At 43.4% G+C, this 15,259-nt stretch overlaps 1 protein-coding gene across 1 annotated transcript; it reads left to right on the top strand.

Annotated features, from left to right (window-relative positions):
* The first annotated feature begins 470 nt into the window (after positions 1-470).
* zgc:114119 (Mediator of RNA polymerase II transcription subunit 30-like) lies at positions 471-5,964 on the top strand. Its single transcript, XM_056582757.1, has 5 exons — positions 471-613; positions 1,231-1,580; positions 2,069-2,227; positions 3,747-3,836; positions 4,660-5,964. The coding sequence occupies exons 2-5, from the start codon at positions 1,356-1,358 to the stop codon at positions 4,753-4,755; spliced, it is 570 nt and encodes a 189-aa protein (XP_056438732.1). The 5' UTR covers positions 471-613; positions 1,231-1,355; the 3' UTR covers positions 4,756-5,964.
* Positions 5,965-15,259: the final 9,295 nt, after the last annotated feature.

Raw genomic sequence — 15,259 nt, 5'->3', positions numbered from 1 at the left:
TAGTCTCTGCAGACGCATACTGTAGCCAATCAAATCGCTTCCTGCTACAAAGCCGATGTATGGATATAAATACAAAAGATGACACAAACAACAGGTGACTAAAAGATTTAGTCACCAGATTTTCCCTGCTTGTTATTGTAAAATGGATCCAGGAAACGCGTGGAGTGTATTTGCATATCCATGATCTGATTGGCCGACGGATCCGGCGCTTCCAAAGTACAACATTTCTCAACTTTTTGACGCAGGCCAAGGATCCTAATGGACGGAAGGGCCTACAATGCATTTGGCGAGCGCCCCATGCAAAGTCAATGAGATCCGCCGACGGACGGAGGTAGTGTGAACAAGCCCCCCTTGCGTTGCGGGACAGTGGAACCATACAAATACCTACATCCGTCGGTATCTGCAGTGGTCTCGTTTGTTTTTGTCGCCCTCTAGTGTTGCAACATTTATTCTCAGGCAGGAAATGACGTCCTCAAAACATGGCCAATGCTTTTCCTTCTTGGAGGGGAAATGTTGTGGAATATCGTCAGCTTGGCGATTCACTAATTCACTCGTTCCTAGTAGCATATGCATTTTGAAACTAATCCGGATTACACATCGGAGCGATACGCCGGTATGTAAGGTTATTTTCATAACTCCACCACCATGCATGCTGCTAGCCTCAGCGCATCTCTTTATTGAATCGGCTAGCCAGCTAGCCATACCTTCTGCCACCATATCCTTACTAGGCACGTTTTTCTTTCACGTATATAACAAGCAACTCTCCTGTGTAGATTCATAACGTCCTCTGTTCCACTGTTTCATTGAACATTTGGTGGAGAACCAAACCGCCGATGGGTGGTGCGCGTTTCCCGAGTTATGTTGTCCGAGTCCACCAGTCTGGACTCTGGCGCCTCTACGTCACTCTGTGATGTTTGTTCTGCATATCTTTACATTTACATTTAAGGCATTTTGCCGACGCTTTTATCCAAAACGACTCACAATAAGTGCATTTGTCAGAAGAAATGTAGAAGATATCTGATGCTTTTAAGTTGGTGTTTCCCTGCCTAGTTTGTGTTTTGTGTGCACAGCCCTGCCTTCAGCATGGCTCCAGCAGCCCTGCATCACAAATGTTTTCCATATCCACTTTGTTATTCTATTATCCTTGTCCAGGTCTTCACTCTATCAGCGCAAACATCTAATAATAATAACCGACACGTATTGATGCTGTGCTTATTTGTTGTTTTGCAGGTTCAAGAAAGCTGAATCCTAATCGTTAGAACTGGAATCCGCCCACACACCGCCGGTTGGGCTTCATGTAAATCGGTCCGACGTCGTTTAAATCGGTCCGACGTCATTTAAATTGGCCTGCCGTGATGTCGGCCTCGTTGCCCCCTAAGGGCATGGCGGGAATGCCCCAGCCTCAGCAGCAGCAGTCCCACCTGCCCCCCGGCGGGGGGGTTCCGGGGCAGCCCCCGCTGCCCCCCCAGGGCGCGCTGAGGGAGATCTCTCCCGTGTTCCTCTGTCGCATCGGACAGGAGACCGTCCAGGACATCGTCACACGCACCATGGAGATATTCCAGATCACCCGTGCCACACAGGTACTCGTCTCTCTGTCATGCTCCATTGCTGACATCGTTATGTCATTGTTATGTCATTAATCGTTTTATTTTGTTGCTTTTAATTATTACCGGTATGTTGATCACCCTGTCACTGTAAACGTAGGGCCACCAGGGGCATCTACCTATTTTTTGGTTCAATCGTGTTGTGAGATTTACAGGGAAACTTTTCAGGAAACATGTGTTTTATTGGAAGCACATAACCGGAAAAACATGTTTAACAGAAAACACTTGTATTCACCACCCTTTGGCCATCATAAACCTACCGTCCTACTTCCTAGGAGGCTATTCTCACTCAGCGAAAACAAACAAATAGCCAAAGCTCAACCCCATCAGTCACCCAGAGTCTGTGTGTTGTGTTGGGGTTACCCAGAGCCAGGCTGTCAGTCACCCAGAGTCTGTGTGTTGTGTTGGGGTTACCCAGAGCCAGGCTGTCAGTCACCCAGAGTCTGTGTGTTGTGTTGGGCTAGCTGCCGAACGGGGTGACCCAGAGCCAGGCCATGTACCAGGACCGCTTTGGGAAGCTGCAGGAGCACCTCAGACAGCTGGCGCTGCTCTTCCGCAAGCTCCGCCTCCTCTACGAGCGCTGCATGGAGATGACCTTTGACCTTCACGAAGGGCCAGCAGAGGTGAGCCAAAGGATCCAGGAAGTATGAATTAAATGAATGGGTCCTTTTAAATAGCCAAGTTTTTCTGCATGTCTGCAAGACCCTAAATGTAATATAGCCTAAAAGTTTTATCCCAGATATTTTGAATGTTTAAACCGGTGTGGATCTATTTTTCTGAAATAGCTTTTTGTTTATTTTATGTTTGAGAAAGTCTGTCTGTCTGTCTGTCTGTCTGTCTGTCTGTCTGTCTGTCTGTCTGTCTGTCTGTCTGTCTGTCTGTCTGTCTGTCTGTCTGTCTGTCTGTCTGTATCTCTCTCCCCCCCCCCTCCCATCGCCAAAGCAACCAAGATAACTAAACAATGTCAATAAATAATAATGGCACTAAGAATTGTCATTATCTCAATGGTTCACAAATCACAAAGACCCCCTCATACCATCACATCACCCCTGTCCTCCAGCAGCTCCACTGGCTCCCCGTAACCCACCGCATTAACTACAAACTCCTAGTGTTTACATTCATGGCCATCCATAACCTCGCCCCTCCCTACCTCTCTGATCTCCTGCACATTAACATCCCCACCCGTTCCCTTCGATCCTCCTCCTCCATCCACCTCTCTGTGCCCCCTGCCCGCCTCAGCACTATGGGGGGCAGAGCCTTCAGTCGCTCTGCTCCCCAGCTCTGGAACTCTCTACCACCCGACCTCCGAAACTGTGACTCTCTCCCCATTTTCAAAGCACAACTAAAAACCCACCTGTTTCGGACTGCCTACTCTCTCTAACCTCCATGCTTCCTGCCATTCTGCCCTATGTATTTTAACTTATTATGTTGTCCTTTCTATGTCTATTTTATCACGTTTTTTGTATATTTCATTGTGTGTTTTATTGTGTGTGATGTACAGTGTCCTTGAGTGACCTGAAAGGCGCTTTTCTAAATAAAATGCATTATTATTATTATTATTATTAAATTGTCATCAAGACCTTTTAGCGGACCGCCTTATTTGCAAACAGTGCAGCATAGATCAATACACACACAGTGGCTGAGCAAACGGTGTCAGCGCCCCCTTTAGACACAACATGTTCCGCAAGAAGGCCAGTCGAAAGACAACATCATCTAGCAAACCCCTTGTCCATTCAATTCAATCAATTTGATTTGTATAGCCCTTAATCAACATTACAGTCTCAAAGGGCTTAACAGGCCAGATATGTATGACACCCCCCTTTACCCAGGCCCCCACAAGGGCAAGAAAAAACTCAATTTTAAATTGGCAAGGAGGAAATCTCGAGAAGAGACGCAAAGTAGTGGATCCCTTCTTCCAGGGATGGGCAGGAGTGCAATGGGTGCCATAATTGACACACAGGTAAGCACATCAAATTAAATTGGTGATGTGGTGCTGGCCGGTGCTGCTATGTGTGGCCTGTGTCCCCACAAAGCATCCCGACCTTCCAATGGCAGGGAAGGGAGGGGGCGTGCTCAGCACCACCTCTGTTACCTAACACACGCTGACCCCCCTGCTGCTGTGGGGGTCTCCCCTCTCCCCAGCTGGTGCCGTACGGTACGGAGGAGACCTGGTCGGTGCCCGTGGAGCCCTGCAGCCCGGCCGTCCTGCAGGAGAGACAGGAGGTCCTGGAGGTGGGCTTCCTTCTATGCGTTGGTCTGGTTCGAAGGTTTTAGGTTCCACACCCGCCAGTGAACCCACAATATGAACTCATAGCGGGGCGAGATGGGTAACCCCCTACCTGCACCGTAACCAGTCGGAACTCACCGTTACTTAAGGCTTTGTTTATTTGTTACTAAAACAAAGTAATTAGTAAAGCCCTTAATCACAGCCACAGCCTCAGAGGGCTTCACACGTCCCGTATTATATGACTTTCATGATCTTTTTGCTTCAATGTGATAAGATGGAATCAAGGCCACTATATTGATATATATTCCACCTGTGGCCACTAGATGGCAGAAACAGACATGTGAAAGGCCATGGTGGTTGAAATGTACATTGCAGTGTTACATAATGTATCATGTTTTACCATATTTCATTACAGTTCTAATTAGGGCATTTAGCAGACGCTTTTATCCAAAGCGACTTACATGGGTTAATACACACATTGACACACCGACGGCAGAGTCAACCATGCAAGGCGACAGCCGGCTCGTCAGGAGCAGTCAGGGTTAAGTGTCTTGCTCAGGGGTCATATCAACACTGCTTGCATCCATTGTATTCAGTAACCCTATGTGCTTTTGTTGTGCCTTTTCAGTAGGTGCCTTTTAATCATCCGTCCCTTTTAGAAAACTATTATTAAGCTGGTCAAATTTTGTAACATTTTGAAAGACAGTATTTAATGTGAGGCTTTGGATGAAGAAAGTTGTTGATCATCCATCGTGAATGGGTTTGTGGTTTGAAGAGTGTGTGCTCTGGTCATGCTAACCGTGTGTGTGTGACTCCCGCCCCCCCCAGAAAGTGCGCCAGAAGAACCAGGAGATGAAGACGCTGATGGACCAGATGAGGAACCTGCTCTGGGACGTCAACGCCATGCTCAGCCTCAGGAAATGACCCGCGCCCAGCCGCCGCCGCCGCCGCCACATCCTGTTCGGACACACGGGGGCGCCACATTCGCCCAAATACCGGGCGGACGAGCTAAGGATTGTTTTTGGGACCAACGGAGTCGTTCGTCTCCCCTCTCTACATCACTTCCTGTCTCGTCCGATTGGCTCCTCCCGGACACACCGGCAGCAAGACTCTCACTCGTGCGTTGTGGTTCAATTCCTCACACAAGGAACTAATGTCCTTGTGACCTTTGGTGTCGTTTGTTTGGCAACAAACACGTCCCCCACCATCCTTCAGCCTCCTTGAGCCCTCATTGGTTCAACAGTACAGGGTAGGGGGCGGGGCGTCTCCCGCCCTACGGCAGCTATGCTTATCTGCAGTCTAAGCTCCGCCCCCTTGACTTGCATGACTGGTGTTCAATGAGATGAAGGCTTCCTGTCCAGTGGCCCGTGAACCACACCTGCTTTCCTCCAGGGATTTGCCTGCCACTGTATTATTTTTGTAAGCTGGTCGTAAACGACTTGGTTCCTCTTTTGTATGAAAACATTATAATAAAACGAAGAACGATAGATGGAATTTGTTCATTTCCTCAATCATAACCACATTTTTGATCAATTTACGCATAGCCCTCTATTTATTTTGTTTGGGACTAACACAATTAGGACTAATCAGAATTAAAATTAAGCTGTTTCTTTGAACATCAGACTTTAACAGAATGCGTCATTGCGACAATTTCTTATTTAAGAATTTCTATGACATTAGCCGTAAGGGAAACAACATTTAATCTCGTGTGGTGTGGGCGGCCCGAGTGACAGGCGGGCTTCAACCACAGCTACTCTGCTGACACCGACCTGTGCAATCCTGCCCATTGCTATGACGGTATTATTGTAGCAAAAGTCTTTAACACCTGTAACTGCAGATTTTGTATGCGTTGTGGCAACCCGCTACCCAAATGAGCCGGGTTCCACGGATAAACGACACTTTGGTGTGCGGGATAAGCCATTGCAGGCATTTATTAACAATCAACTTAAATCAAACAACGAAGGAGACGCGGTCTCTAGGGCCTCCGTGGGCCTCTAGGCTCTCGCACCAGAGCGCTACCTTCTTCCTTGCTCTCCCGTGTGTGCCGTCAGTCCACCTGCTCCTTTTTAAAGAGTCCCCCAATCACGCTGATTGGGGAGGCGAAAGAGCTGCTCTCGGTCGCCGTCTGGTGGGTGACGGCGGTACACGCCGTCCAGGACCAACCCTCGGGCTGGTCCGGGCCGAGGCTTACGCCCCGTGCCCACTACCTCCGTCAGTTGACCGTTGCCCATTGACTTTGAATGGGGACAGACGCGCAATGCATTGTGGATCCGTCCGTTCAGTTGGAGCGTTCGCCACCGTCAGAAAGTTGAACATTTTTCAACTTTTTCGGCAGCGACGGTTCCGTCATCCAATCAGATCGCGTATGCAAATGTAGGGTTAGGGTTAGGCGTTACGCCTCGTGCCCACTGCACCGTCAGTCAACGGACGTGGGAAGGCGTGGCTAACGGATGGGGGAGTAGTCTTTGCAGAGGCATCCGTCAGCCAATCAAATCGCTTCGCCGGGTTCTTCCCGCTTCTTCCTGCTTGTTGCGATGCAAGATTACCCGCTTTCCCGCTGTCCAGTATCATCAGAGCCCGAGTCGCGTCACAGTGCTTAAATTTGCATACGCGATCTGATTGGATGACGGAACCGTCGCTGCCGAAAAAGTTGAACATTTTTCAACTTTCTGACGGTGGCGAACGCTCCAACTGAACGGACGGATCCACAATGCATTGTGCGTCCGTCCCCATTCAAAGTCAATGGGCAACGGTCAACTGACGGAGGTAGTGGGCACGGGGCGTTACGCCCCGGGCCCACTACATGCGTCCGTCGACTGATCCCCATTGACTTTCAATGGGGACGGACGCGCAATGCATTGTGGATCCGTCCGTTCCGTTGGAGCCGTCGGCTCAGTCATGGCTCAGTCAAAAAGTTGAAACATTTTCAACTTTTTCGGCAGCGACGGATCCGTCATCCAATCAGATTGCGTATGCAACGCTATGTTGATTCAGCACGTTAATGAGCGAGCACAAGTCCATCGTTACAACTGCTCGAATCTGATTCTGCAAGTCTCAGCTGTGGTTTTTTTTGCAGGTAGTTTTGCAACACGTCTATGTGGTACATGTGTAGCAAAAGTGATTTGTATCCGTATGAGGCAGCGCGTTAGCCTGGCACCGCCCACCTACCTACTTCAGCTCAATTTTCATTTCACTTCAGTACTAGGTCTGGGTCTGCTTCATATGCGCATGGGTTCCTTGGAAGCCAGATTTTTGGCGGTTCAATCCAATATCATCCCACTGCAGACACAAATGGGCGTTCTCGTGTGGTGGGGGTTCCCGTTTATGCAGGAACACCCCCTTCTTATTCTTCGTCGCCTTTCTCGCTGAACTGTATTAAAAATGTCAAAGTATACTACTCCGAAAACATGTAAATAGTGTTGTAAATAAACTTCCAAAGCTTTTCAAATCTTATTTGGAAAATAACTTCACATGGTGTGTCATTTTACAATTTATTCGTTACCAGCATTCGTAGTGTTGATCAGCAGTGAAATAGTCCGCTATAAGACGTTGACGTCGCTTAGCAACCGAAGACGCTGGGGTTGACAAGTTACCGGACTACTACCCATGCAAGTGAACGGAGCGTTCCACGACATTGAGAAGACCCGTGTAATAAAGGCCTACAAAATTTCTGTTTATGGCATCGATTTCTCCTCAGATTAGGCCAATAAACCAATGATAACAAAAACAAAAAAAACACAAACGATCGATCAAAGGCCCGACCCGACCTGATAGGCCGGGTCGGGTCAATGAAAACCCTCATTGTTTAACATGAATTGGCTAAACAAATGACCACTGTAGCATATTTAAACACAATTTAAATTGTGCAGAGAAAACATGTTGGTGGGGCACAGTAATAGACAGGGGGTCTGAAGTTCCCCCCCCCCCCCCCCCCCCCCCCATAATTTTTTGGGAATTTAATAGATTTGATGTCCTGTTTTCTGGTGCAATTTGGGGTTGGCCACTACCTATTTACCTGCTTTTACCTGACTTGCAGGGCCTGGACAAGCTTATACTGCATATACAGACCTACTTTATGGCCATTCCACCAGCCATTGCTATTTGACCCATTATTGTTATTCTGATATTGAGACAAATCATGATCACTGTCCTATAGCGTCCTTCTTTTGTGAGTCTCAATGTCTACTTCAAATGCAGTTAGAAATATGGGACAGTTGCTTCATTTTGTTTATATGCTACAGGCCGAAAGACTCAATTAATATGTAACTTACTTGCTCCTTTAAGTATAACATTGCTTGGGGAGTCCAATTCCTCCACTGAAAAGGGTGGAAAGTGCTTAAAACTCTCTGCTAGTTAGCGATCTATGACACTTGTTTTTTATTCGTCGTCATGAAAAAAAACATAAGGGGTAACACTGTTGTTTTTTATTGGTCGTCATGAAAAAAACCAAAAGGGGTAACACTGTCGATATTTATCAAAAAAAACACAAGGGGTAACACTTGTTTTAATCAAATGAAACACAAGGGGTAACACTGTCGTTTTAATCAAATTAAACTTAAGGGGTAACACTCGTTTTTTATCGGTCGTCATGAAAAAAACATAAGGGGTAACACTGTCGTTTTTATCAAATGAAACATGAGGGGTGACACTGTCATTTTTCTTTGGTCGTCATGAAAAAAAACATAAGGGGTAACACTGTTGTTTTTTATTGGTCGTCATGACGAAATACATAAGGGGTAACAATGTTGTCTTTGTCAAATAAAATATAAGGGGTAATACTGTGGTTTTTTATCAGTCGTCATGAAAAAAACATAAGGGGTAACACTGTCGTTTTTTATTGGTCGTCATGAAAAAAAACATAAGGGAAATAATAGAAGTACACACATACATTTTAATGTCATGTATATCCTCTTTATTGATAATTGATTATTGTGTATTGTCATCGCCTCAGTGGTGCAGTGGAGTGTACTCTGCTTAACCCACTGGCGACCGTGGCTCAATTTCTGTGGAAAACACAATATCTAATGCTATCATGTCTATTGCACTCATATATAACCACAGACATATATAAATTATAAATCTCAGTGGGAAGTGGAGAGAGCTGTGAGCTAACCCCCTGGAGACCGGGGCTCAAGTCTGGTTGATGTCCTCTGTTGGAAGTCTCTTATTTCTATTTCATGCGAATTATAAAGTCAAGTATAACCATTGTGTTGACTTTAATCGGTGTCTTGATGGTGCATTGATAAGTTCGGAGGTTAATACTCTGAACAGCTCAGGTTCGGATCCCCGCAAAAACTGTCATTTTTTATTGGTCAACATGGTAAAAACATAAGGGGTAACTGTCGTTTTTTATCAGCCGTCATGAAATAAACATAAGGGGTAACACTGTCGATATTCATCAAATAAAACATAGGGGGTAACACTGTTGTTTTTCTTTGGTCGTCATGAAAAAAATAAAAAGGGGTAACACTGTCGTTTTTTATTGGTCGTCATGAATAAAACATAGGGGGTAACACTGTCGTTTTATCAAATGAAACATGAGGGGTGACACTTGTTTTTTATTGGTCGTCAAGAAAAAAAACATAAGGGGTACCTGTCGTTTTTTATCGGCCGTCATGAAATAAACATAATTGGTCGTCATGAAAAAAAACACAAGGGGTAACACTGTTGTTTTTTATTGGTCGTCATGAAAAAAAAATAAGGGGTAACACTGTTGTTTTTTATTGGTCGTCATGAAAAAAAACATAAGGGGTAACACTGTTGTTTTTTATTGGTCGTCATGAAAAACACATAAGGGGTAACACTGTTGTTTTTTATTGGTCGTCATGAAAAAATAAATAAGGGGTAACACTGTTGTTTTTTATTGGTCGTCATGAAAAAAACATAAGGGGTAACACTGTTGTTTTTTATTGGTCGTCATGAAAAACACATAAGGGGTAACACTGTTGTTTTTTATTGGTCGTCATGAAAAAAAACATAAAGGGTAACACTGTTGTTTTTTATTGGTCGTCATGAAAAAAAACATAAGGGGTAACACTGTTGTTTTTTATTGGTAGTCATGAAAAACACATAAGGGGTAACACTTGTTTTTTATTGGTCGTCATGAAAAAAAACATAAGGGGTAACACGGTTGTTTTTTATTGGTAGTCATGAAAAAAACATAAAGGGTAACACTGTTGTCTTTGTCAAATAAAATATAAGGGGTAACAGTGTCGTCTTTTATTGGTCGTCAAGAAAAAAAACATAAGGGGTAACTGTCGTTTTTTATCGGCCGTCATGAAAAAAACCACAAGGGGTAACACTGTTGTTTTTTTATTGGTCGTCATGAAAAAAAACATAAGGGGTAACACTGTTGTTTTTTATTGGTCATCATGAAAAAAAACAAAGGGTAACACTGTTGTCTTTGTCAAATAAAATATAAGGAGTAACAGGGTCGTTTTTTATTGGTCGTCAAGAAAAAATTAATAAGGGGTAACACTGTTGTTTTTATTGGTCGTCATGAAAAACACATGAGGGGTAACACTTTTGTTTTTTATTGGTCGTCATAAAAAAAAACATATGGGGTAACACTGTTTTTTTTTATTGGTAGTCATGAAAAAAAACATAAGGGGTAACACTGTTGTTTTTTATTGGTAGTCATGAAAAACACATAATGGGTAACACTGTTGTTTTTTATTGGTCGTCATGAAAAAAAACATAAAGGGTAACTGTCGTTTTTTATCGGCCGTCATGAAATAAACATTATTGGTCGTCATGAAAAAAAACACAAGGGGTAACACTGTTGTTTCTTATTGGTCGTCATGAAAAAAAAAATAAGGGGTAACACTGTTGTTTTTTATTGGTCGTCATGAAAAAAAACATAAGGGGTAACACTGTTGTTTTTTATTGGTCATCATGAAAAACACATAAGGGGTAACACTGTTGTTTTTTTATTGGTCGTCATGAAAAAAAACATAAAGGGTAACACTGTTGTCTTTGTCAAATAAAATATAAGTGGTAACCTTGTCGTTTTTTATTGGTCGTCATGAAAAAAGAAAAAAAAGGGAAATAATATAAATACACACATACATTTTAATGTCATGTATATCCTCTTTATTGATGATTGATTATTGTGTATTATAAAGTCAAGTATAACCATTGTGTTGTCTTTAATCCGTGTCTTGATGGTGCATTGATAAGTTCGGAGGTTAATACTCTAAACAGCTCAGGTTCGGATCCCCGCAAAAACGGTCATTTTTTATTGGTCAACATGGTAAAAACATGAGGGGTAACTGTCGTTTTTTATCAGCCGTCATGAAATAAACATAAGGGGTAACACTGTCGATATTCATCAAATAAAACATAGGGGGTAACACTGTTGTTTTTCTTTGGTCGTCATGAAAAAAATCAAAAGGGGTAACACTGTCGTTTTTTATTGGTCATCATGAAAAAAAACATAAGGGGTAACACTGTTGTTTTTTATTGGTCGTCATCAAAAAAAAACATATGGGTTAACACTGTTGTTTTTTATTGGTCGTCATGAAAAAAAACATAAGGGGTAACACTGTTGTTTTTTATTGGTCGTCATGAAAAAAGATATAAGGGGTAACACTGTTGTTTATTATTGGTCGTCATGAAAAAACCACAAGGGGTAACACTGTCGTTTTTATCAAATGAAACGTAAAGGGTAACACTGTCGTTTTTTATCTGTTGTCATGAAAAACCCATAAGGGGTAACACTGTCGAAATGTCTCGAATAAAACATAGGGGGTGACACTGTCGTTTTTATCAAATGAAACATGAGGGGTGACACTGTCGTTTTTCTTTGGTCGTCATGAAAAAAAACATATTTGAAAAAAAAAAATTGTCCTTGGCAAATAAAATATAAGGGGTAACACTGTTGTTTTTCATCAGTCATCATGGGAAAATAGCACAAGGGGTAACACTGTCGTTTTTTATCTGTCGTCAAGAAAAACCCATAAGGGGTAACACTGTCGAAATGTATTGAATAAAACATAGGGGGTTACACTGTCGTTTTTATCAAATGTATTATTATTATTTTTTTAACACAGGTAACACTGTCGTTTTTTATTGGTCGTCATGAAAAAAAACAAAAGGGGTAACACTGTTGTTTTATGTCGGTCGTCATGAAAAAAACATAAGGGGTAACACTGTTGTTTTTTATTGGTCGTCATGAAAAAAAAATAAGGGGTCACACTGTCATTTTTTATCTGTCGTCATGAAAAATCCATAAGGGGTTACCCGAGTCGGTGTGTTGAGATGAGAAGACAGGCACAGCCGTGTCCTGGAGGAACGGACATTCATGTCCATGCGCTTCTTGAGCTTATTACCACTAGATGATGACGCTGAATGTACTCAAATACGTTCAGCCTCTACCACCGGTGTCGTGCTGGCACAGTGGTTAGCACTGCTGCCTCACAGCCACAAGGTCCCTGGTTCAAACCCGGTGGGGGTCGGTCTATCTATCTCCCTGTGTGGAGCCTGTCTCTCTCTCTCCCCGTGTGGAGCCTGTCTGTCTCTCTCTCTCCCCGTGTGGAGCCTGTCTGTCTCACTCTCCCCGTGTGGAGCCTGTCTGTCTCTCTCTCCCCGTGTGGAGCCTGTCTGTCTCTCTCTCTCTCCCCGTGTGGAGCCTGTCTGTCTCTCTCTCTCTCCCCGTGTGGAGCCTGTCTGTCTCTCTCTCTCCCCGTGTGGAGCCTGTCTCTCTCTCTCTCCCCGTGTGGAGCCTGTCGCTCTCTCTCCCCGTGTGGAGCCTGTCGCTCTCTCTCCCCGTGTGGAGCCTGTCTGTCTCTCTCCCCATGTCCATTTATTATTATATATGCAGAGTCATTCTGTGTTGAGTACGCAATGACTAATAAAGAGATGAACCGTCTTAATGTAACGCCAAACAGAACATTCATAAGAATACATTTGATTATATAACTATAATATAGAAGAACACTGGGATTGAGCTGGGAGTCAATCTGATGACCTTATGGAAGAAGGGACCTAGGATATGCCCCCACCTAAACGCACTCATTCTGCGGCCCCCCCACACACACTCATGGCAGGGGCCCGACCAGACCACCATGGCTGCGGCTCCCCCTCACACACTCATGGATGGGCCCCCCCTAACCCACACTCATGGCTGCCCCCCCAGACCAGCTTGGCTGTACCTAATAACTTAACAGTGAGGTTCAGATCCTGGTGGAGGAAAAGCGTTGTGAAAAACCCCAGTTGGAGGAGGTAGAGGAGGTGGAGGTAGAGGAGGTGGAGGGGGTGGAGGAGGTGGAGGAGGAAGAGGAGGTGGAGGTAGAGGAGGTGGAGGGGGTGGAGGAGGTAGAGGAGAAAGAGGAGGTGGAGGAGGTGGAGGAGGAAGAGGAGGTGGAGGTAGAGGAGGTGGAGGGGGTGGAGGAGGTAGAGGAGAAAAGGAGGTGGAGGGGGTGGAGGTAGAGGAGGTGGAGGAGGTGGGGGAGGTGGAGGAGGTGCAGTGTGAGAGTGTGAGGCGCTGGGAATAAAACGCTACGCCGTCTTTAGTGAAGCTCCTCCACCTCGTGGAGGGGACGACCAATAAAAAAACATGTTGACCAATAAAATAACAACAGTGTTAGCCCCTATGTTTTATTTGATGAATTTCGACATTTCAACAGAAGACATCAACCGGACTTGAACCCCGGTCTCCAGGGGGTTAGGCAGAGTGCACTCCACTGCACCACTGAGGCGAAGACAAAACAAATTAATCAATCAATAAAGAGGATATACATGACATTAAAATGTATGTTTGTTCATTTTGTTTGTGTTGATATGGATCCTCCTGGGTCTGTAATATTATGTGTGTATTTCTATTATTTCCCTTATGTTTTTTTCATGACGACCAATAAAAAACGACGGTGTTTACCCCTTTTGTTTTTTTTCATGACGACCAATAAAAAACAACAGTGTCCCCTTATATTTTATTTGACAAAGACAACAGTGTTACCCCTTATGTTTTTTTTCAGGACGACCAATAAAAAACAACAGTGTTACCCCTTATGCTTTTTTTCATGACGACCAATAAAAGAACAACAGTGTTACCCCTTATGTTTTTTTTCATTACGACCAATAAAAAACGACAGTGTTACCCCTTATGGTTTTTTTCATGACGACAAATAAAAAACAAGTGTTACACCTTATGTTTTTTTTTTTTTTCATGAGGACCAATAAAAAACGACAGTGTTACCCCTTATGTTTTTTTTCATGACGACCAATAAAAAACAAGTGTTACCGATTATGTTTTTTTTTTTTTTCATGAGGACCAATAAAAAACGACAGTGTTACCCCTTATGTTTTTTTTCATGAGGACCAATAAAAAACGACAGTGTTACCCCTTATGTTTTTTTCATGACGACCAATAAAAAACGACAGTGTTACCCCTTATGTTTTTTTTCATGACAACCAATAATAGACAACGGTGTTACCCCTTATGTTTTTTTTCAGGACGACCAATAATAAACAACAGTGTTACACCTTATGTTTTTTTTCATGACGACCAATAAAAAACAACAGTGTTACCCCGTATGGTTTTTTTCATGAGGACCAATAAAAAACAAGTGTTACCCCTTATGTTTTTTTTCATGACGACCAATAAAAAACGACAGTGTTACCCCTTATGTTTTTTTTCATGACGACATATAAATTAACAACAGTGTTAGCCCCTATGTTTTATTTGATGAATTTCAACATTTCAACAGAAGACATCCACCGGACTTGAACCCCGGTCTCCAGGGGGTTAGGCAGAGTGCACTCCAGTGCACCAGTGAGGCGAAGACAAAACAAATAAATCAATCATCAATAAAGGGGTTATACATGACATTAAAATGTATGTTTGTTTATTTTGTCTGTGTTGATATGGATCCTCCTGGATCTGAAATAAAGAATTATTATTATGTGTGTATTTCTATTATTTCCCTTATGTTTTTTTTCAAGACGACCAATAAAAAAACGACAGTGTTACCCCTTATGTTTTTTTTCATGACGACCAATAGAAAACGACAGTGTTACCCCTTATGTTTTTTTTCATGACGACATATAAAATAACAAAAGTGTTATCCCCTATGTTTTATTTGATGAATTCCGACATTTCAACAGAAGACATCAACCGGACTTGAACCCCGGTCTCCAGGGGGTTAAGCAGAGTGAACTCCACTGCACCACGGAGGCGAAGATACAACAAATTTATCAATCATCAATAAAGAGGATATACATGACATTAAAATGTATGTTTGTTTATTTTGTCTGTGTTGATATGGATCCTCCTGGGTCTGAAATAAAGAATTATTATTATGTGTGTATTTCTATTATTTCCCTTATGTTTTTTTTCAAGACGCCCAATAAAAAAACGACAGTGTTACCCCTTATAGTTTTTTTCTTTTTTTCATGAGGACCAATAAAAAACGACAGTGTTACCCCTTAT

The sequence above is a fragment of the Gadus chalcogrammus genome, chromosome 22, assembly GCF_026213295.1.
Source record: "Gadus chalcogrammus isolate NIFS_2021 chromosome 22, NIFS_Gcha_1.0, whole genome shotgun sequence".
In the NCBI taxonomy this organism is placed as follows: Eukaryota; Metazoa; Chordata; class Actinopteri; order Gadiformes; family Gadidae; genus Gadus; species Gadus chalcogrammus.
The sequence above is the reverse complement of the archived record's forward strand: the minus strand, read 5'-3'. Positions and strand labels throughout refer to the sequence as shown.

Excerpts from the sequence above, each read along its gene's own strand:
- zgc:114119 (XM_056582757.1), top strand. The coding sequence starts at position 1,356 with ATGTCGGCCTCGTTGCCCCCTAAGGGCATGGCGGGAATGCCCCAGCCT. Across the intron at positions 1,581-2,068 it reads AGATCACCCGTGCCACACAG|CTGCCGAACGGGGTGACCCA; the intron begins GTACTCGTCTCT and ends GTGTTGGGCTAG. Across the intron at positions 2,228-3,746 it reads TTCACGAAGGGCCAGCAGAG|CTGGTGCCGTACGGTACGGA; the intron begins GTGAGCCAAAGG and ends CCCTCTCCCCAG.